This window comes from Spermophilus citellus, assembly GCF_964194105.1.
Source record: "Spermophilus citellus genome assembly, chromosome: 3".
Taxonomy (NCBI): domain Eukaryota; kingdom Metazoa; phylum Chordata; class Mammalia; order Rodentia; family Sciuridae; genus Spermophilus; species Spermophilus citellus.
The window spans coordinates 17,444,728-17,466,128 of NC_138184.1; the positions used below are offsets into that span (position 1 = coordinate 17,444,728).

Here is a 21,401-nt window from a genome sequence, read left to right on the forward strand (position 1 = left end):
CACCACAAATGTCAGCAAAATGTCACCGAACCTAGTAACCTCATGGCAGCCAAAACTCCCAACCTCCCCCAGGCCCTGTGGAGTCCCCCCTGGACTTGTAGCTCTCCACCTCCTCTCCCCACTCCCTTGCTCTTCTAGTCACAGGAACTTCCTGGCTTACTCAAACCTCTGCCCTTTTCCAATGACTGCTTCAAGACTCAACTCAAATGTGATGGCACATACCAGTAAACCCAGCCACTCTGGAGGCTGAGGCAGGAGAATCTCCAGTTCAAAAGCCAGCCTTAGCCACTTACAGAAGCCCTAAGCAGCAACTCAGCAAGATCCTGTCTCTAAATAAAATACAAAAAAAGGGCTGGGGATGTGGCTCAGTGCCTTTGTGTTCAATCCCTGGTTACTTGCCCCTCGCCCTGCCCCACCCCTGAAAAAAGTGATGGCTTTAATTGTGGATGCCTCCTTCCTCCTCCTGGTGTTTAACACAATTTATAATTATTATTTGGTACCAGGGATTGAACCCAGGTGTGCTTAACCACTGAGCCACATCCCTAACCCTTTTAATTTTTTATTTTGAGGCAGGGTCTTGCTAAGTTCCTGAGGCAAGCTTTGAACTTCGCAATCCTCCTGCCCCAGTCTCCCAAATTGCTGGGATTACAGGCATGCTCCACCATGTCTGGCTTACAATTATTTCCAAGCAATTCTTTTATTTTACTTAATTTTCCCTTGCTTTCTCATGAGGGCAGGGATGGGTTGAAGCCTCTACACTGAGTTCCAGGGCCTTGGTACACAGCAGGTGCCTAAGAAATGCATGAGGACTGAGCAGGATTCACTCTAATTCTATCCCCAAACTCTTCCCAGAGGCAAGTACCTTCACCAAAGAGGGCTTCCCCACTACAAAAAGATCTAGCTTCCAATCACAGCCTGTCTGTGGGCAAATAACATCTGGGTGGGCCTGTTTCCTTATCGGTTAATGCCAGTTTATACCCAGCATCCCATACACAGCATTGTCAGAAATCCTGAGATAACAAGAGACCCTCTGAATTTGCCCCATTTGGAGAATCCCATATATTGACTGGGGTTTGAATCCTCCCAACTATTTATCTATTTGGTACCGGGGATTGAACCCAGGGGTGCTTAACCACTGAGTCACATCTCCAGACCTATTTATTTATTTACTTCATTTATTTATTTCTGAGACTGGCTCTCGCTAAATTGCTTAGGGCCTCGCTAAATTGCTGAGGCTGGCCTCGAACTTGCCATCCTCCTGCCTCAGTCTCCCTAGTCGCTCGGAACACCACCACGCCTGGCCTCCCAACTCTCTTCTGAGACTGGAAGACAGAACCTCAATATGCCTTCCTCTATAATGGGCAGACCGCGCCAGCCTTCTCCCCCGGGCGGCTCCCTCCCCCCTGCTCCGTAAAAGGGGCCACTACTAAAGCCACTTTGCGAGGAAGAGCGAGTTTATTGCAGGTTCTAACCGAAAATCTGGCATCCGCGGCTGGCTGGGGAGGGACGCCCTCCACGCATGTCGGCTCGCCGGCAGCTCCTCCACTAAGCCACCATCTGCCGCGTAACCAACGCTCATTCCGCGCAGGCGCAAAGCTTCCGTCTCCACTCGTCTGGCCCCTCCCGGGGCCTTTTCGCAGGGACTTGAGGATGCATATGCGCCCTCCAGCTCTCGGGATTGTGGAGGAGGAACTAGATTCCAAACCCGGGCAATTGCGGCCCACGCCGCACAGGGGAAGGAAAAGGGTAGAGCACGTGTGCAATCGCAAGCGGCGGCTTCGCGGGTTTCCGGAAGCGTGCCTCTCGCGCGTGCATCGCGCTGGCTCAGTGCAGGGTTCACCGGGAACCCCGGGAACCCCGGCTCCTAGCCGGAGTCCCCAGCGCGCAGCCAGCTGTTGCGCGCTACCTGGCCCGCTGAGGGCCTGGCTGATGGGCTGAATTGTAGCAACTCGGCAATCAGGGACTTGCAGCGCCCGGAGAGCTCGAGGCCCTCGGGATAGAGCACGCCGCGCTTCTGGCGCCGGGGCAGGCCCGCGATGTCTGAGTCGTCGAAGGGCATGCACCCGGTGACCATGACGTAGAGCACGACGCCCAAGCTCCACACGTCATATTTCTTGGGGTCGTAGGGAATGCCCAGGAGTACCTCAGGTGACGCATAGGCTGCCGAGCCGCAGTAGGTGGTGCTAAGGTCTGGATAGCCATGAGCCTGACGACCGAAGCCGAAATCGGTGAGCTTGACGCGGCGCTCGTCAGGGCTCAGCAGCACATTTTCGCACTTGAGGTCGCGATGCACCAGATGGTGGTCGTGCAAGTAACGTACAGCGCCCGCGATCTGCGCGAAGAGCTCGCGCGCCTGTGATCCAGGAATTCGCCCGTTGCGCTGCACCGCCTGCAGCAGGTCGGTGGCGGCCGCCTCCATCACGATGTACAGCTTCCCGTTGCACACCTCGATGAATTCGAAGACGTGTACGATATGCGGGTGCCGTACGCCCCGCAGGATGGACAGCTCTCGAGGCAGGAACTTGTTGACGAAGTCCGGGGGCGCTCGCCGCCGGTCCACCACCTTGATGGCCACCGTACCCTTGTACTTCTTGGAAGTGGCCACCTTAACCTTAGAGTAGCTGCCCTCGCCTATTGTGCGACCCAGCTTATAGCCAAGTTCGCTCAGGAGTTTGTCACCCGACATGGTGGCGCCAGGGGCGCGCGGGGAGCAGGAGGCGGCTGCTGTCGGGGGGGCGGCCGGACTCCGATCTCGGGCCTAACCCATGGCGCTTGGCACCTGCACACCCGCACCCCCATGTGCCCACTCCCGAGCTCCCGCCGCCACGGTGCCTTTTATTTCCCAGGTAACAATTTCTGCCTTGTGAAGTTACTGCGGGCGTCACTCTACCTCGGGGTGGGGGCCGCCCGGACCCCGCCCCGCGAGCTCCCTAAGCCCCTCTGCTTTGTGACTCAATCGTCCAGAATGGTCAGTTACTGGTCAGAGGCCACTAGCAAGGGGTACCGACCACCACTGGGAAGCGGAATTTGTTCCTGGGATTAGAGCGTTTCCTCGTGAGTCCCCCCATCTTCGTTTACCCAACTTGTGACCATGTTCTCTCAGGGCAGCCCCAATGAGATGGGACCTGGAAAGGAGGACTTAACTCGGGGACCTGGTTCCCTGGGGAGTTCGGGGTTTCTGACCCCTTTGTGCATCGCCCAGGGGGGAAGGTGAGCGTGAGGGATTTTAGTGCAAAGTTCAGGGCGACCTGGCGACCTCCAGGTGCGAACAAGGGCTGACTCACGCCTGAGAAAGAGAAACTCAGGACTGTTGGACCGCAGCCCGGCCACACAGACTCGGGCCCTGCTGCCTGAACTCTCCGGAGCGGTGGAAGAACCATCCCAACATCTTTGGTTCCCTAGCGCCGCAGACTTTCGCTGGCGCTTCCGCCACTCTCAGCATGGCGGCGGGCGGGCGCGTCACTTCCGCCTCATGCCGGAAGCCTGGGGGTTCTTCTGGCATGGCGGCATCGAAGGTGAAGCAGGACATGCCCCCGCCAGGGGGCTACGGCCCTATCGACTACAAGCGAAACCTACCGCGCCGCGGACTGTCGGGTCAGTGTAGCTCCACGCCAAGGTTCTCAGGGTCTGAGCCCTCTGGGTGTAGAGGCGGGATTCGGGGACGTGAGCAGGCCTCAGTTTATCCGAAGGGGTGACGGAGTTATGGGAGGCCGCGGGGTCTCAGTGGCTTCAGTAGTAATAATGATAACTGCTGAGTAGTTATTATTATTACTACTGAAGTAGTTATTGTTATTAATATAATAGCGGGCCTGGCTTCCTTCTAACAGCCCAGGAAGTCAGTCCCCTTAGTTATACCCATTTTACAGTGGGTTAAACAGATTGGTATAGCCTGTCCCCAGTCCCCTCAGCCACCCTTGGGTTTCACAGGCGGGGAAACTGGTCCCATGGAGGCTACGATTTCCCCAGGGTCAACAAGAGCAAGGCTGGAGAATAAAACCCGAAACCAGGGGGAATTTATAAGATGTTCTAGGCGGTGTTTCAAACTCGCTGGTAAACCCCAACTACAAAATGCCCTGGGAATTCGTCTTCTTAAATTTTCAACTGTTATAAGTAACATTTTAAATTTTGTTATGGAGTTCAACGGAGAAAAATATAACAGACCGTAAAAGGCTCAGATTTAAAAGAAATATAAAAATTTAAACATAATTAAGGGGTGAGTGCATTTACTGTAACTCATTGAACTTCACGTTTAAAACCTGTGCATGTGGTGGGCGCACACCTATAATCCCATTGAATCTCAGACTCAGGTGGCTGAAGCAGGAGGGTAGCAAGTGTCTTAGCAATTTAGCAAAATACAGATGAAAAAGTCGGCAGGGTGTAGCTCAATAGAACTTTCAATTCATGTGCATGATTAAAAAAAAAAAAAGATTCATACAGTAGAAAAGTCAGTCTCAAGGTATATAGCTCAAGAGCAGAGCATTTGCCTAGCATACCATAGGCCTTGAGTTTTATCCCCAGCATCACTGAAACAAGTAACATTTTAGGCATTTCAGGACCAGAGGATCTCAGCTGCCAAAACAATCATTTACAAATGTAACTGTGTTTTTAGCTCCTGGGCCTTGGAAAAACAAGTTATGGGCTAGATTTGGAGAATATAATGATCTGAATCTTTTTTCTTTTTTCCTTTTTTCTTATTTTTTCTATGTATGGAATCCAGAGCCTTGGGCTACTTATTCATTTTTTATGTGGTGCTGAGAATTGAACCCAATGCCTCACACATGCTAGGCAAACACTCTACCACCTGGCCATATCCCCAGCACCCTCTCATTTCTTCTTGAGGTATAACTTAACATCCAGGCTAGTGCACCCGCCTTGGGTGTGCAGCACATGTATTTATATGTGTTCATCTATATGACCTGCACTCAGACCAGGACACAGAAAGAACCCAGCCCTGGGGTGCCCTTGGGTTCCCTGAGTTAGCATCTCATTTTTATTTTTAAGTCAAATATGACTTACCTGGCTTCTTCCAGTGCATGACACAGCAGTGCCTCCCATTGTGCAGGTGAAATATCACTGTCTTAATCACACACCCTTTATGTATAAACCCACTCTAGTCTTTCCTGGCTGCACGGGGATGAGGAAAATACCTATTCTGGTGGCTCAGTCTTCGTTTTTGTACCGTTTTCAGTATCTGGTTGTTGAGTGACTGAAGGCATGGCACTGGTCCTGTCCCAAGGTGCTCAGAGTACAGCTGAGAAAACATCCAGAATTTCTAGTTGTGGCAAAGCCTGAAATAACCAGGGTCTGCTTTATCCCAGTTAGGCCAGGGCAACCTCTCAGAAAAGGAGCCTGACAGGCAGGGGAACAGCAAGTGCAAAAGTCCTCAACCCAACCCCAGTCCCTACCCTCTATCTTCTAGTCTTGCCTCTTGTGAGCCATGGTCCATATCAGCTCTCCCCTCCATCTGTTCTACCCCAGCTCTCCAGTCCTGTACAAGGTTTTGTGGCATAGCACTCGCTCCCCTCTCTGCCTATCCCACACACTGTCAGCATTCCAGAACATGTCAGGCTGGTTCATGCCACCTTTAATCTAGCCCCTCCTCCACTCATCTCTCACACCAGCTCTTCACTCCCTCTGAGGCTAGTAGACTGCTCTTTATATCTTGGATCTTTTATTGACATTCACATACTGTACCCTACAATTCACTCATTTAAAGTGTGTCTAGCTGGGGGTTTAGCTTAGTTGTAAAGTGTTTTTATCTTGTTTTTTTGTTTTTTTTTTTTTTTTTCCCCTGTATTGGGATTGAACCCAGGGGTACTCTACCACTGAGCTACATCCCCAGCCATTTTTTATTTTGAGTCAGGGTCTGGTCCTGAGCCAGGCCTCAAAACTTGTGACCCTTCTGCCTTAGCCTCCTGACTAGGATTACAGGTGTTGTTTCTACCTTTTAGCTATCATGAAAAATGCTGCTGGAATATTCATTACCAAATATTTTGTGGACATAGGTTTTCATTTCTCCTGGATAAATTTCATCCAAGAGCAGAATTTCTAGATCATGGTAACTCTGCCTTTAACATTTTGAGAAACTACCAAACTTTTCCACTAACCATGCTATTATACCCACCCCACCTCCCATACCCCTGCAATGTATGGGACTTCCAACTGATCCATACTTCCTTAGCACAAATTAATTATTTTGTAGAACTGGGGCTATGCTAACCAAGCTCTCTACCACTGAGCTACATCCCCAGCCTATCCCGCCCTTTTTTTTTTTTTTTTAATAGCCATCTAAGTGTATGTGAAGTATCATGTGGTTTTGATATGCATATCCCTGGTGACCTCCTGCTGTTGAGTATCTTGTTTTTTGGCCATTTGTATATCTTCCTTAGAGAAATGTCTATTTACATTTTTTTTACACATTTTTAAATTGGATTAATTTTTATTATTGAATTGTAAGAGCCTTTATATTTTGGATTCCATTTTCTTATCAGATATATGATTTTCAAATATTTTTTCATTCTGTGAGTTGTATTTTCAGCTAATAGATGGTGTCATTTGAAGCATAAAAGTTTCTGATATTAGCAAAGTTCAATTATCTCTTCTTTTATTACTTGTGCTTCAGGCATATCTAAGAGACTAATGGCTGGTCCAAGGTTACAGAGACTTACTCCTATGTTTTCTTTTCTTTTTTTTTTTTTTTTAAAGAGTGAGTGAGAGAGAGAGAGAGAGAATTTTTTTAATATTTATTTTTTAGTTCTCGGCGGACACAACATCTTTGTTGGTATGTGGTGCTGAGGATCGAACCCAGGCCGCACGCACACCAGGCGAGCGCGCTACCGCTTGAGCCACATCCCCAGCCCTATGTTTTCTTCTAAGAGCATTCATTTTAGCTCTTACATTTAGGCCTTTGATCCATTTTGAGTTAATTTTTGTGTACGGGATAAGGACAGAGCACATCATTCTCTTGCATGTAGCTGGCCATTCAGTGGTCCCATTTGTTGAAAAGCCTTCTTTTTCCAATGAATTGTCTTGGCACCCTGTCTAAAATCAATTGACCATAAATATGAGGGTTTATTTCTGGATTCTCAGTTCTCCCCCATTGATGAACATGTCTATCCTCATGCCAGTGCCACACTGTCCTGTACACACAGCTGCTTAATGAGTTTTGAAATGGTGAAGTGCAAGTCCTGCAACTTTGTTCCTCTTTTCCAAAATCATTTTGGCTGTTCTGGTCCCTTGCATTTCCATGTGAATTGCACCATGTGCTTGTTGATTTCTGTGAGAAGGGGAAAAAGCTGGTATTATAATAGGAATGCGTTCAGTCTATATCTCAATTTGGGGAGTGTTGCCATCTGTTCAGTGCTAAGTGTTCCAGTCTGTGAACTTACTTACTCAAATCTTTAACAATGGCCTGCATACCATTCTGTGCATATTCCACTTAGGCCTCCCTCACCAGAAGGGCAATTTTCAAGCACAGACTTACCCTGAGAGCCTGAGGTCTTGGCCTTGCCCCACCAGACTAAAATGAGTTTTGGCCTGAGAGCCTGTATGAACCACATGCTGATGCAGGGGTTCTGCATCATCCTAAAAGCCCTCTTGTTCTTTGGAATTTATCTTAAAGGTGGGTCCACACTTGGGTGCCCAGGTAGAAGGACCAAGGATCACTATGGGGGCTTGTTTGCTACTCAAAAAAGGTTGGGAGTGATCCAGGTTTGTCCCCTGGGGCTGAATCAGGAGGAGAGTGCTAGATTCTCTATAAATGCTGAAAACAATGAGACTGCTATACTGAAAACTCTCATCTAGTGGGTAGATGGCTAAGTGCCCAAGGTAGGTGGCCAGCCGGAGCTAGTCCTGAGCACTCAGGATCTGCCCCAAGGACTCATGCCAGGGACTCTTGCATTCCTACTCCCATATCATCTCCAGGCACATGGAAGTATCTTACTGTAAGCATGTGTTTCTCTCTCTCTCTCTCTCTCTCTCTCTCTCTCTCTCTCTCTCTCTCAACTATGGGTAAAAAATTGAGCATTTCTCATTTACCTTGAGATCTAGCAGAGATATCAGACAACTAACCCCATGCCAGAGCTGACAGATGGATACACTGATTGTCCCCCACATGCACCATGGGGTCCTGACTCCCAGAGTTCTGCTCTGCCACCCCACGAGGCCCAGAGATGGCCTCACCTACTATCTGCTCTCATTTGCTGAATATTAACTTGAGTTCTACTGGTCTGAACCTGTCACTTTGTCCCAGCATCCACCAGGCCTATCTGGAGAAGAGACTGAAGTTGAAAAGATTAGGGGGAAGCAGGGAGGGGACCACACCCCAGGTGACTCAGGCCTCCTTGAAGACCCCAGCTGGCCTTCAGCCTGTCAGTCAGGATTAGAGGAGGGGCTCCTGCTGGTCCTCAGTAAATATTCATGGTGGCCTCTGTCTCTCCCCTGGGTGCTAGGCAAGGGGCCAAACCCTGCTGAGCCCAGAGGTAGCAATACCACCCCTGAAGCCGAGGGGCTAGCTGAGTGACTCTGCAGGGCACTGCCTACTTCCGGTGGCTGCATGCTACCCTCTGTGGGCAGCATACGGGGGTGGTGACCCAGGTGGCCAGGAGATACCACTGCCGGGTTTCTGTTCTCGCGACTAAAAGGCTCAGGGGTCACTCTAGTTAAACTGGGCTAACTGGGCTGCACGAAATAACCACACAAGAGACACAAATACCTTTTTCTTTGGGGTCGCTGTGACGGCTCCTCTGACCTTAAGGGTCTGCAGAAAGAGAGAGAGAGAGCATGTGCTGACCCCTTTTATTGAGGAGAAGCTATTCAAATGAGGCAAGGGGTCAGGTTTCAGGGGGCTGAGTCTATCTTCATGATGTCCACTGTCAGCAGGTTAATTGACACCTGGGTAGGCCACACCCAAGGGCACAGTAAGAGGAGGGGACACACACAAGGCACTTCCATGGAAGATTCTATCCTAAACAGGGCAAGGGGTTATATTACAAAGGAACAGGTGAACATAGCTTCACCCATGGGGCTGTAGGAAGACACACCCATTTCTGTGACTGAGGGCCTCAGCACCCAGCTGGGGAGTGTAACTCAGTCACCCGTAAGGTTGGCCTCCCACATACCACAGAGCTGGGACCCAGCCATGGACACTCAAAGCCATCCTTCCTGTTGGGGACCAGCCTGCTGACTGGAAACCATATAACCTTCTAGAAGAAAGAAAGAACCAGGGCCACTAAACCACAAACATCTAGACCATTGGGTTCTCCAGTAGCCCCTGCCTGTTCTATACCTTCCAGAAACCCTGGCATTGGGTCAGAGGTGTTGTAGCCCAGGCAGTCCCACTTGTGAGAGAAAAGCTTCCTGGTGTCACCTCACTTGACTGTAGAGCATGTGGACACAATAAAAGTGACCTGGAGTTCAAGGAGAGGGGGATGGGGCCTCATGCCAAGTAGTGAACTATATGGAATGGGGCCAGTAGACATTCACAAATAGAGAAAGAGTCTGAAGAAATACATGCTAGACTGAGGTTGCCACCAAGTCCTGGGGATTTCTGGGGAAGACTTCTGCCTCCTCTCTTGTTTGTCTTTGTAGAGTATTTGTACAGCAAGTAGATGTTCCCTCACAAGAGGAAACAACCAATGGGGTGCCTCCTTGTCTCCACAGGCTACAGCATGTTTGCTGTGGGTATCGGGACTTTACTCATTGGGTACTGGGGCATGATGAAGTGGAATCGCGAGCGCAGGTAGGTCCCATGGTTCAGGAAGAGTGGGGGTGTCTTCTGAAAAGATCCCCCCTCACTGGTTGACAGGGATGCAATAGTGTCTGGAGTGCAGTCTACCTCCAAGCTGGTGAGGCTGGAATTGTATGTCAGACTTGGCCACGTAGACCAGGCCTAGAAGTATAGGTTCTGACCTTCACTTCCATTTCTAGACTTGATGCTCAAGAAATGTCTGGTAAGTAAGGCGCTCATGACCACATGTTTAGCAGCCTACCCTTCAGCCTTTGAGGCCACGAACCCTGCAGGTCCAGGTTAGTAGAAGACCTTGAGTGGTCGAGGGGCAGGCCTCTGACAGCCTCACAGCAGGTTTTTGTCAGTGATAATCAGGCAAGGATGATGATCAGGGCTTAGAAACCAGAAGCTGTGACTCCCCTGGGGCCAGAGAAACTAAGGCCAGGCATCCCTGGGTCACAGGAGAGGAGATGGCCAGAGACCTCCCTCCCTCCCATCACTGGGCACTCTGCTCATCAACCTCCTCAAAGCACACACTGGACTAGCTTTCCATGGGGACCTTGGAAACTGCCAGAGAGCAGGGAGAAAAAAAGAGGGATGCACAGGCTCCGCCTGCCTTGGCCTCACACCCTGTGGTTATTTTGAGATGAAGGGGACTTTGGTTTTCTAAAGCCCAGAGCCCCGTGATGAATCTGTCCCCACTCCTTCACTGTGATCATCAGGCAGGGCTATTTTTAGGATTTAAAAAAAAAAAAAAGTTTTTAATTGAAAAGAAAGTATTAAGCCAACAGTCTTGTGGACAGATGCCTCTGCCAACTTCCCGCCTTCACCCACCCATTTGCCCTCATCTCCGGCTCTGACCTCCTCCCACCACCACCCTCGAGGCTGCCACTATTACCTCCCTCTTCCTTTCTCCCTCCCCCATATAGCACCCTGGGTGTTTGAGGGCCATTTTGTCTGTACACACTCCAACCTTGCTTCGTCCTAATGTCAATTTCTGGGTTTCATAGGCGCCTGCAGATTGAGGACCTGGAAGCCCGGATTGCACTGATGCCTCTGTTTCAGGCAGAAAGGGATCGCAGGTAGGGCTACTGGCCAGGGTTGGGAGGCTATAGGCCTGAGTGTCCGGCCTACAAGGCCTGCATCCAGGACAATGGCCGTGGTGCATGCATGAACTGTCAGCCACACTCTGGAGCACACAGGGCTGGCATCACCCTTAAAGAGGGCCAGAGACATGACCTAGTGGAGAGTCCAGAGGGGAGAATGGGAAGACTTCCTGGAGGAAGGCACGTAGGGGCAGGGGCAGGAGGCAGGGTAGGAATTTGCCAGGGGAAGTAAAAGAAGGAAGAAGAGCAATGGGGAGAGGGCTGGAGCAGTAGGAGGGAGGCGGGCACCTCTGGCAGAGGAGTGAGTGCAGTCCTGTTCAGTCCCTACCACCTGTGCCATCCCTGCAGGATCTTGCAGATGCTTCGGGAGAACCTGGAGGAGGAAGCCATCATCATGAAAGATGTACCTGACTGGAAGGTGGGTCCTGGCCTCCAGGGCCACAAGGCTGGAGGGTCATTCACACAGCCTTCTACAGAAAGCCCGGGACTGAGTGGGGTGATGGTGGCCTGGTCCAGGATTGGGGAAATGGCAGCTCCTGGCCCCAGCAGAGGGGCCTCTAGTCCTTGGGGGGTGCTAACTAGTGCTGTGCCTCCACCAATATAGCCCCCTGTCCCCACAGGTGGGTGAATCTGTGTTCCACACACAGCGCTGGGTGAGCCCCACAATAGGCGAGCTGTACGGACTACGCACCACGGAGGAACTACTCAACGCCAACTACGGATTCATGTTATACACGTAGATGGACAATCCCCCCTCTCCGCCAGGAAAAAAATAAACGCTCTGGAGGCCTGCCTGTCTGTGCCCTGGGCACCGAGGGGGGTGGGGTGGGGGGAGGATGTAGGGGGGAAGGGGGGCGGGTGGCATGGGGAATTCTGCAGATGTGACCCTTGATAACCTCTAAACGTACCCAGGGATGTCCCCAGATCCACCTGTCTTCTGCTAAGCTTTCCTACACCTGCTGAAACCCTGTCAGCAGCCCCTGCCCTTCTTGTCTGTGAGCCCCCGAGTCAGGTTTGAGTCGTCTTCCCATCTTCGCGGGGGGCTCACCGGTGGGTGGGGAGTGCCCTTGTCCAGCCCAGGATCCCACAGCCTCTCCAGACTTAGTTCACTTACCACTATCCCAGCCTGAACTTCCTCTGGCTCAGCTCAGAGGCTCCCCTTCTGACACAGAAGGGTTAAGTCATGCCTGCTCTGACCAATAGTCACGCGCAGCGCCTTCACGACGCCTCCTGATTGGCGGGTGTGTTGGAGGGGCGAGGGAGGGGGTGGACTCTCCCGCCAGGGATGTGCTTAAAAGACAGTGGCGACCAAGAGACCCGCTGCGCACACCCGCACACCTTGACCATGAGCAGTGCGGTGGGTCCAGACCCGGCGGAGACGCCTGAGGAGCGGAGTTTCCTCAGGTCAGCCAGGGAGAGGGAAATGGCGATGGGCATGGCCGGGGCGAGAATGGGTGGAACTGAGGCAAAAGTATGCTCCAAACAGGTCAGTGACATCAGAGAAAGGGATAAAGCTACAATGGGGGGTCCCTGGTACTGAAGGCAGGAGTGAGGCCGGGATGGGGGCGGTGGATATAAGACGCAGAAAAACAGGGATGAGGGACTGGACGCAGGGATATGGCAGGGTTGCAGCCGGAAGACCAGAGGCCCATCCTGCGTCTGACTGGAAAGACAGCCTGCCTGTGCTTCTGACGCCTCCGAAGCTGTGTTGCCAGGGAGACTGCATCCGAGGCAGGCCTTCCCCTCATGAATTACTCATCAGCACCTCTAGTCACTCTGCCAACCCCAACCTAACCAGGGCTTTCCTTCTCTGACCCTCTGTCAGGGACCATGGAGTCCCAGGATCCGATCCCCAGCTTGGAAGAACCGACTTAAGCTCACAGGTTCTTGCACATCTTGGTGATCCACCCACCGGGCTTTCTTGTCCAGAGGAGGAAACCAAGGCCTGGGGAGGGAATTTGCTCCCTGAGCCAAGGCCAGTGCAGATTTTGAGAATTTGAATGCATAGGCCATTTGCCCTGGGGCTGGTCAAGATCTGTGTCCTCTGAACCTTGTGATGTAGGACTTCAGGTGGAGTATTACACCTTGCTGTGAACCAGATTCAGCAGCCCTTGGCCCACTGTCCACTCTGTGCCTCTGCTCAGGGCAGATATTGTCCAGAGACTGACTGATATCCAGATTCAGAAGTGAGTTGGAGGAGCTGGAGCTGTGGCTTCACCTGCTGTGGGGGTCTCAAAACTGAGAAGAGATGGGGCTCCTTGGAGTGGGTGGAACATGGGAGAATAGAGGCAATAGGTTGGAGGCATAACACGGTGCTTGTAGGCACCATGAGAAATTTGAATATTCTCTGAGCACTGGAGATCCATAGACAGGTTTTATGGTGGAGGTGATGTGATCTGGTATTCAGGCATTCAAAGTCCCTGCAGCTGGTGCTGAAGAAGAGTTCAAGGGGGCATGAGACTGCTGTATGCAGAAGGCCAGGTAAGTATTAATAGCAGAGGTGTGAGGGTGGAGAGAAGCAGATGAATCCCAGAGAGCTAGGGTACCAGTAGGGGTACCTTGGCCTGAGGGCTTCTTGCTCTTCCTGGAAGCATTTTGGGAATGTCAGGCCCAGTTCCCTTTGGATTCAGTTCACTTCAGCCCTTCTGGGTCTGGCAAGGAAATCAAAGGTTGCAGCCCCTGTCTGGGGACTGAGGTTGGGGAAGCAAAAGAATTCCTCACACTGAGCCCCTCTGAATCCCTCATTAGCAGATGACTGGCCCGGCTTCCTCCCTCCCATGAGCTTTAATCTCATGCTTACCTTGCAGAACTGCTGCTGTCCCCCATCCCAAGATTCCTACCCCATTAACACTCTAGTCCAGGTAGGAAGAAAAGTCCCAGGTGTCTGCCAGAAATCCAAACTTTGGGACCGAAGGAAAGGAGAAATGGGTGTTCCCTCCATCCTCTACTTCCTTCCCTGATCTATTGGGGCAGCAGCTGGAGTTGTCACAAGATGATGGGGGAGCCAGGCACAGTGGCACACGCCTGTAATCCCAGCAGCTTGGGAGGCTGAAGCAGAAGGATCATGAGTTTAAAGCCAGCCTCAGCAACTTAGAAAGGCTCTAAGCAACTCAGTGAGACCCTGTCTCAAAATACAAAAAAGGGCTGGAAATGTAGCTCAGTGGTCAAGTGCCCCTGGGTTCAATTCCTGGTACCAAAAAAAAAAAAAAAAAGATGGGAGAATGAGCCATGTTCCCAACCTGCCAGAGTCCTCAACCTGGACTTGAACACACCATCTTGGATGTGCTTACCTGGGAGCTGGACCACCTGCTCATCTGGTACCTTTTCCCTGCTGATCCTTAACTTTTAGTTGTCAATGGATATTTATTTATATGTGGTGCTGAGAACTGAACCCAGTGCTTCAAACATGCTAGGCAAGCACTCTTAACACTGAGCCACAACCCCAGCCCGGGCCCTTAACTTCTCTCAGTATCAGCCCAGATACAAGACTTCCCTTACCTGAGCCTTCATCTCCCCATCTTCACAGACCCTCTGAAGTGTCTTCCTGACCACATTTCTCAGTCAGGCATTGAGTCCCTGCCTGCCTTTCCCCTCCCTCCCTTTCTTTGTTCTCACTCTGCTTCTGCTCTCAAACATGCCAGACTTGTTCCCACCACAAAGCCTTGGCCCTTGGCTCTTGCTGTTCTTGCTACCTGGATTACCTCCCACCATACTCCACACCTCCTCCAGGGAGCCCCTTCCCACCGCCATCTTGCTGCCCTCCCACATTCTGCCAACCATGGTGAATGGGGGGGGGGGATATTGCCGATCCCCAGTAGGAAGGGAAGGGGCTTACTTGGGGGGATGCTGGCATCAGATTTTAGTCCCTGCTCTGTGGACTAACCCCTGATCCTGGAGTGAGGAACATCTATTTCAGCTCTCCTTCTCCCCAGCCACCAAGCCTGTGCTCCTTGGAAACCCCTAAGCAAGGGCTGGGTTGGTCTCTACACTTAGAAGAACTCAACATTTTATTTATTTAGGTACTGGGGATTGAACTCAGGGGCACTTGACCATGAGCCCCATTCCCAGCCCCATTTTGTATTTTATTTATAGACAGGGTCTCACTGAATTGCTTAGTATCTTGCTTTTGCTGAGGCTGGCTTTGAACTCGAAATCCTCCTGCTTCAGCCTCCCAAGCCCCTGGGATTATAAGTGTGAGTCACCACACACAGCTAGATCAACAGATGCCCCCTCCCTCAGCCCTTTTTATTTCTAGATAGAGCCATGCTAAATTGCTGAGACTGGCCTTGAACTTTTGATCCTCCTGCCTCAGCCTCCTGAGTCACTGTAATTACAGGCATGTGTCACAATGCTCAGCTTCAACACCTACCATTCCTAATAATTTTTCAAACAAGGACACCCTGTTTTCATTTTGCACAGGACCCCATAAATTATAAAGTCCCTCTGCCTTCAAGTTTGCCAAGAGTGGAGATGGACCCCAGCAGTCACTCAGCAAAGTGGGTGACAGAGCTTCACTCCAAGCCAGGTGGTCCCATATACTTAAATTTTATCATTGTCCCTGAAGAGGGTCACCAAAGGGTCTTATAAAATCACTTGTCCCTTGGGCTAGGACTGTGGTTCAGCAGTAGCGCACTTGCCTTGCATGTGTGAGGCACTGGGTTCGATTCTCAGCACCACGTATAAATAAAAGATCAACAACTAAGGGAAAAAATATTTAAAAAATAAAAATAAAACCACATGTCCCACAATCACCTCCTGGAGTGAGCCATCAAATTCCTCAGCAGCCTTCAAAACCCCCCTTCCTCAGGTGTCCCCAGTCCACTCCACCCACTCCAACATCTTGGAGCTTGCTCAGTGATTCTCACTGCCTGAAGTCAATCCATCTCCACCGTCAAAGTCCTTCGCTCTCCATCACTGTCTGAGTTCCTCCTGCCATAGTTGGTTTGTTGGGGGCCTCTGGCTGGGTTTGGCGACAATAGAACCACCATTGGCTGCCATGCACCCCTTCGACCACCAGAGGGTGCGCTCCTCAAAATTGTCTCCAACCTCCTATTGGAGGGAGGATCTGCAATTCAGAGCTGCAGAAGCTACTGGAGGATAGGGGACATACCCCTTCACATTTGCGGAACATTTCTGGCTCCATCTGAGTTTCTATGGGTCTATTGTGTTTCTTTGTGTCTCTGAGCTTCTCTCCCCATTTTCTGACCCCCAGCACGGCGGAGGCAGCTGCCCTGGAACGGGAGCTGCTGGAGGATTATCGCTTTGGGCGGCAGCAGCTAGTGGAGTTGTGCGGGCATGCTAGTGCCGTGGCTGTGACCAAGGTACTTGACCTCTGACTGTCCCCTGACTGACTGACCCCTTGACTGACCCCCAACCTGATCCAGCAGGTCTAGCACATTAACCCTGTGACCAGGATGGTCCAGACTTAAAGAATCCTCTTTGCTTGAAGCTACTCCATCCCAACATTGAGACGGGGAAACAGCCCTGTTCCAGGCCAGAAAAGACCTGAGACTTAGGGTGTCCCCAGTCCACTCTACCCACTCCAACATCTTGGAGCTTGCTCAGTGATTCTCACTGCCTGAAGTCAATCCATCTCCCCCGTCAAAGTCCTTCACTCTCCATCACTGTCTGAGTTCCTCCTGCCATAGTTGGGGGCCTCTGGCTGGGAGATGTTCAGGGCAGAGGCAAGGGTTCCCAGAGACGTGGAGGCTATTTCTTGGATGGTGCTGGGGCTCTTGAGGTGCAGACCCTGGGAACTACTGCATATCTTAGCTGCCTGCTTCTGTGAACATGGGAAATGCCACCCTCCTACAACTTGAGCACCCCAAACAACCCCGTGCTGATGATAGGGAAACTGAGGCCCAGAGGCAGGCCAGTGCCTGCCCAAGGGTTGGAAGAAGAGCTGGAATCCATTACAAGATGACAGGAGAGAGAAAGCAATAAAGGTACTGGGTGCTTGCTGTGTGGCCCACCAAGCTGGGCCTCAGCTTCCTCCAAAAAGGAATAATGAATCCTCCTGACAAATCAGTCCATAAATGCACAATGCCTTGGGGAAGCACTCCACAACAAAGCCAGGGTCTGGCAGTTTCCCTCCCTCCCTCCCTCTACTCCTCCCAACTCTACCCCTCCCAACTCTACCCCTCCCCCCTCCCCATTTTCCTTCCTGTTTTTCTTCTTCATCTTTTTCTTACCACTGGATACTTTTTTTTTTCTTTTTTCTTTTTGAGAGTGAGAGAGAGGGGGAGGGAGAATATTTATTTTTTAGTTTTTGGCGGACACAACATCTTTGTTTGTATGTGGTGCTGAGGACCAAACCGGGGCGCACGCACGCATGCCAGGTGAGCGCGCTACTGCTTGAGCCACATCCCCAATCCCTGGATACTTTTCTTAAAAACTCAGTATCTTTATGTTGATGGAACTTTTGTTTTTTTACTTACGTGTTTTTCCAAATGAAATATCCTGGGTGAAGTATCCAAGGGAGAAGGAAATCAATGAGGATGAAAGGACACCCTGTGCAATAAACGCCTTGTGCTTGGTGACCAGACTGTCCCGTTTTTTGCACTGGAAGTCCTTCATTCTTCCAAAGTCCCTTAGTCCTAGCCAGAAGGATGTCCTCACCCTCCAGACTTGGGCTCAGCCCAGAATGGTGGAAGTCATAGCACTTTCATGATGGGTCGAAATCACACTGAGACCTCGGGGAGGAGAATACTCTCCCCTGTGCAGTCGGAGCTTAGACTGCATAGGCCCCTGGAGCCAGGCCCAGATACTCCATGTGCCTTTCAGGCCAGTGCCATTGTTTGCTGTCTTCTTTTTTGTCTTTTGTTTTTTCCAGTGCTGGGGTGGAATCCAGGGACTTTCACATGCTAGGCAAGTGCTCTACTACTAAACTACATCCCCAGACCTTTTTATTTTATTTTGAGACAGGGTCTCACTAAGTTGCTGAGGCTGGCCTTGAACTTGCCATCCTCCTGCCTCGGTCAATAGCTGGGATTACAGGTATGTGGCACCACCTGGCTGTTGCTCGAATTTGATAGAGGCAAAACTGAGGCTGGGAGAGAAGGGGCGGGGCCATAGAGAAACAGAGCAAGGCTGGGAATCAGACACCAGGGCCCTTAGCAACTGTTAAAAAGAAAGAGATGCTGGGCTGGGGCTGTCGCTCAGAGTTGAAGCACTTGCCTCGCATGCATGAGGCACTGGATTCGATCCTCAGCACCACATAAAAATAAATAAATAAGGAAATTGTGTTCATCTATAACTAAAAAAAAAAAAAAAAAAAGAAAGAAAGAAGAAGAAAGAGATGCACACACGGACAGATAGATATGGGGGCACCTGAGGGAAAGAGTCAGACAAGGACACAGGATCTGAGAGATACAGAGAGACAAACACAGAAAGGGGAAGACAGGCACAAAGGGACAGATACACAGAAAGTGAAAGACAGAAAGACTCAAAGGAAAGAGATGGGTAGAGAAAGAGACAGTCTGAGATACACAGAGAAAGATGGAGAGAATCATCAAGGCAGGCAGGGGTTGGAGAAGTCCCCCTCCTTCTCCCCTTCTCGCCCACTCTGTGGCCTCCAGGAGGAGCTTAGCCCTGGAAACATGGGCTGGGGGAAGGGCAGCCACTGCGGTGGAAAAAGGTGGAGGAATGTCTGTGACTAGGGCGAGGAAAAAACAAACCGCACTGCCTTTGGGCGCTGGGGCGCAGGCCTTGGGCGGAGCTGGAGGCCCGCTTCCCAGCAGAACGCCTCTTTCTGTTGAATCCTGTTGCCTTCAGGCCCCAGCCCTGACCCTCCCCTACTCCCAGCATCAGTTTCCCCACTTGTGCAAAGAGGAATCACGAGTGTCTTGCTTCGCTGTGTCCCCTGCCAGGTGTTCCCTTTGCCTGCTCTCTCCAGGAAGCAGAGGACAGTGTTGGTGGTGTGTGGCCCGGAGCAGAATGGAGCAGTGGGGCTGGTCTGTGCCCGGCACCTGCGGGTGTTTGTGAGTAGCAAGGAACCCCTTGGCCTCCCAAGGTCACCCCACCTTCACCCGGCAGAAATTGCTTCCTTCTCTTGAAAAGAGTCCCCAAGGGACTTGGTCGCAGGGGCAAGTCTCAGAATATGCCATACTTGTCCCAGGTGAGGTCTGATGTGGATACCTGAGAGGACCCCCAGTGTTGACCCCTTGTCTCCCCTCCAGGAGTACGAACCAACCATCTTCTACCCCACACGCTCGCTGGACCTGCTGCACCAGGACCTCACCACACAGTGTGAGAAGATGGATATCCCCTTCCTCTCCTACTTGCCTACGGAGGTCAGCACTGGGTGACCAGTGTGGGCAGAGGTGGAGGATGGGGCCCCAGGGCCACCCCTGACCTCACCTCTCTTCCCAGGTGCAGCTCATTAATGACGCCTATGGGCTGGTAGTGGACGCTGTGCTGGGTCCTGGTGTGGAGCCAAGTGAGGTCGGGGGCCCCTGCACCCGTGCACTGGCCACACTAAAGCTGCTGTCCATCCCCCTCGTGAGCCTGGACATTCCCTCAGGCATGCTGAGCAAAGTGGGCACAGTGGGACCCGGGGGGCTTGGGTGGAGGCCCCTGTATTCTGGCTCCTGGTGGCCCCAGCTTGCATGCCCAATCTGAGCCTCGGTTTCCCCAGAGTGGATGCTGTGTGCTCTCTGGCTGAGGCCAAGGGTCACACCCATCCCAATGATGGAGAGGATGAAGTGTGCCACCCCAGGTGACCTTGGATCCTCTCCTTCCCCAGTGCCCAGCCCTGTGTGCCCGATGCCCACCCCTGGCCCAGTTGCCTGGGTAGACCTGAGCTCACCCAGCAAAGCCACGCCTGCCCTGGCTGCCGCCCCATGCCTGTTGGAACCATTAGGCGACAGGCAGACGGAATAAACAGCCGCTGGCCACAGGACCCTCCATGGGGGTGGCTGGACTCTGGGGGATGTCCTCTGGCTTTCAGGATTCCAGAGCCATCCCAGCCCCGTGCACAGAGGAGGGGGGCTGAGGGAGGAAGGGGGCCATCTGGGCTGCAGGCTCCTGTTTGAACAGGTAGCCTAGGACAGAGAGATTGGCTCTGATAGGTCAAAGTGATGTTAGGGGCCTTTAGTCTGCCGGTGGAGGCTAGGGTCAGAGAAGGAAGCATTATAGTCAGAGGGAGGAACCAGGGACTTCTAGTTAGTGGTCCCGGATTCAGGTCAGAGGCAAGAGAGAAGGCAAGGCCTCTAGACTGAAGGTGGATGCTCATTCAAGAGATGACGAGACTATTCCTCCACCCTCTGGCTGGGTTAGGCATGTCTCTCAGTAATAGAGCATTTGCCCCACAGAGCAAAGCCCTGCATTCAATCCCCTGCACAGAAGGAAAAAAAGACAGAGGCGGTAGCCTTGCCAAGTCAAATAACAGGATCTAGTGTGAGGGCAAAGGCAGAGATCTTAGGTCAGGGGAGGAGTGTTGTAGTTGGAGTGGGAAGGATGAATGTTCAAGTCTGGTGGGGAGATGGGTGTGTTCTGCTGGAGACAAGAAACTGGGCAAGGAGAACGGTCTGATGGGGGAAGCTTGCCTGAGGGTGGAGACCCACGCTGGTGTCTGGCTGGAGGTCTGGGTGGGAAGAGGCTGTAGTCCAGAGGCTCAGGATTGTGGGGAGGCAGGTATGCAGATAGGTACCAACCAGGTCCCAAGGCAGAAGCCGGGGATAATTGGGAAAGGACAGCAAGTGGAAATGATGCAGTCTGAAGGCAGAGGGTGGGTGGAGGAGGGTGGAGGAATAGTAGAATGGCAGCAGGACCAAAAAAGTGTAAGGGCAAAGGCTCTGGTCCGAGGGGGGCAGGAAACACCTCAAGGAGAAAGACTGGTCTGAGGGTGGAGGCCCGGTTCTATGGGTGGGCAGGTTGACCAAGACCCACGTGTCAGAGAGAGAAGCTGGGTCTGCAGAGGAAGCAGGTGTGGGGGGGAGCGAGACTTCGGCCTGAGGGCAGAGGCTCGGTGGCAGGGGAGGGGAGACAAGGACAGGATTCTAGTCTGAGGGCGGACGACCCTTCCAGCTCCGGATCCTCCCTGCTCCCCCACTCCTCCCTTAGGCTGGGACGCGGAGACTGGCGGCGACGCTGAAGACGGGCTGCGGCCAGACGTGCTGGTGTCGCTCGCAGCGCCCAAGCGCTGCGCCGGCCGCTTCTCAGGGCGCCACCACTTCGTGGCCGGCCGGTTCGTGCCCGACGACGTGCGCCGCAAGTTCGCCCTGCGCCTGCCGGGATACACAGGCACCGACTGCGTCGCGGCCCTCTGACCGGCCACCGCGCCCGCGCCTCCTGGGCCTGCACCAATAAACAGATCTCCCACCACCACCTCGCTCCGCCTCCTCTGTGCACCCGGTCGCCGCCAGGGTAGGGAGGGGTCAGATCGAGGAGGGTCTTCCCACCTGTCCCGTGGGGAGGCCCAACGGCGGGAGATCTGGAGGGGAGCTGTAGTGTGGAACTTCCCGCCACCTTCCCCAAAAAGCTCCAACCCGAAGAATGGAGAGTGGGTTCAGGGTTAGGACTCCCAGACGCTCAGGGTAGCCTGAAACCGATAGGATCGAAGTTAGACG

General features: G+C 52.2%; 3 protein-coding genes across 6 annotated transcripts; 2 read left to right on the top strand and 1 right to left on the bottom strand.

The window, feature by feature from the left end:
* Positions 1–1,569: 1,569 nt before the first annotated feature.
* On the bottom strand, positions 1,570–3,433 carry TSSK6 (testis specific serine kinase 6). The gene has a single exon (XM_081285396.1). It carries the CDS (start codon positions 2,684–2,686, stop codon positions 1,865–1,867), a length of 822 nt encoding a protein of 273 aa, XP_081141522.1. The 5' UTR covers positions 2,687–3,433; the 3' UTR covers positions 1,570–1,864.
* Positions 3,434–3,437: 4 nt separating this feature from the next.
* NDUFA13 (NADH:ubiquinone oxidoreductase subunit A13) lies at positions 3,438–11,627 on the top strand. The gene is made up of 5 exons (XM_081285401.1): positions 3,438–3,594; positions 9,661–9,739; positions 10,738–10,809; positions 11,182–11,251; positions 11,454–11,627. The coding sequence occupies exons 1-5, from the start codon at positions 3,441–3,443 to the stop codon at positions 11,571–11,573; spliced, it is 495 nt and encodes a 164-aa protein (XP_081141527.1). The 5' UTR covers positions 3,438–3,440; the 3' UTR covers positions 11,574–11,627.
* A 536-nt stretch (positions 11,628–12,163) lies between these two features.
* On the top strand, positions 12,164–21,152 carry YJEFN3 (YjeF N-terminal domain containing 3). Of its 4 annotated transcripts, XM_081285399.1 has the most exons (8): positions 12,374–12,564; positions 12,659–12,716; positions 12,896–13,314; positions 16,046–16,154; positions 18,702–18,812; positions 19,011–19,124; positions 19,204–19,354; positions 20,896–21,152. In XM_081285399.1, the coding sequence occupies exons 3-8, from the start codon at positions 13,301–13,303 to the stop codon at positions 21,099–21,101; spliced, it is 705 nt and encodes a 234-aa protein (XP_081141525.1). In that variant the 5' UTR covers positions 12,374–12,564; positions 12,659–12,716; positions 12,896–13,300; the 3' UTR covers positions 21,102–21,152. The 4 variants fall into 4 exon arrangements, with proteins under 4 accessions (XP_081141526.1, XP_081141525.1, XP_081141524.1 ...); XM_081285398.1 differs by having other exon boundaries at positions 12,659–13,314; XM_081285400.1 differs by lacking the exons at positions 12,374–12,564; positions 12,659–12,716; positions 12,896–13,314 and adding an exon at positions 12,164–12,237.
* Positions 21,153–21,401: the final 249 nt, after the last annotated feature.

Bases quoted from the DNA above. Each gene is read 5' to 3' on its own strand.
- YJEFN3 (XM_081285400.1), top strand. From the start codon at position 12,179: ATGAGCAGTGCGGTGGGTCCAGACCCGGCGGAGACGCCTGAGGAGCGG. The intron at 16,155-18,701 runs GTACTTGACCTC...GTCCCCTGCCAG, and splicing joins GTGCCGTGGCTGTGACCAAG to GTGTTCCCTTTGCCTGCTCT. The intron at 19,355-20,895 runs GCATGCTGAGCA...CTCCTCCCTTAG, and splicing joins GAGCCTGGACATTCCCTCAG to GCTGGGACGCGGAGACTGGC.
- TSSK6 (XM_081285396.1), bottom strand. From the start codon at position 2,686: ATGTCGGGTGACAAACTCCTGAGCGAACTTGGCTATAAGCTGGGTCGC.
- NDUFA13 (XM_081285401.1), top strand. From the start codon at position 3,441: ATGGCGGCGGGCGGGCGCGTCACTTCCGCCTCATGCCGGAAGCCTGGG. The intron at 3,595-9,660 runs GTCAGTGTAGCT...TTGTCTCCACAG, and splicing joins ACCGCGCCGCGGACTGTCGG to GCTACAGCATGTTTGCTGTG. The intron at 10,810-11,181 runs GTAGGGCTACTG...CCATCCCTGCAG, and splicing joins CAGGCAGAAAGGGATCGCAG to GATCTTGCAGATGCTTCGGG.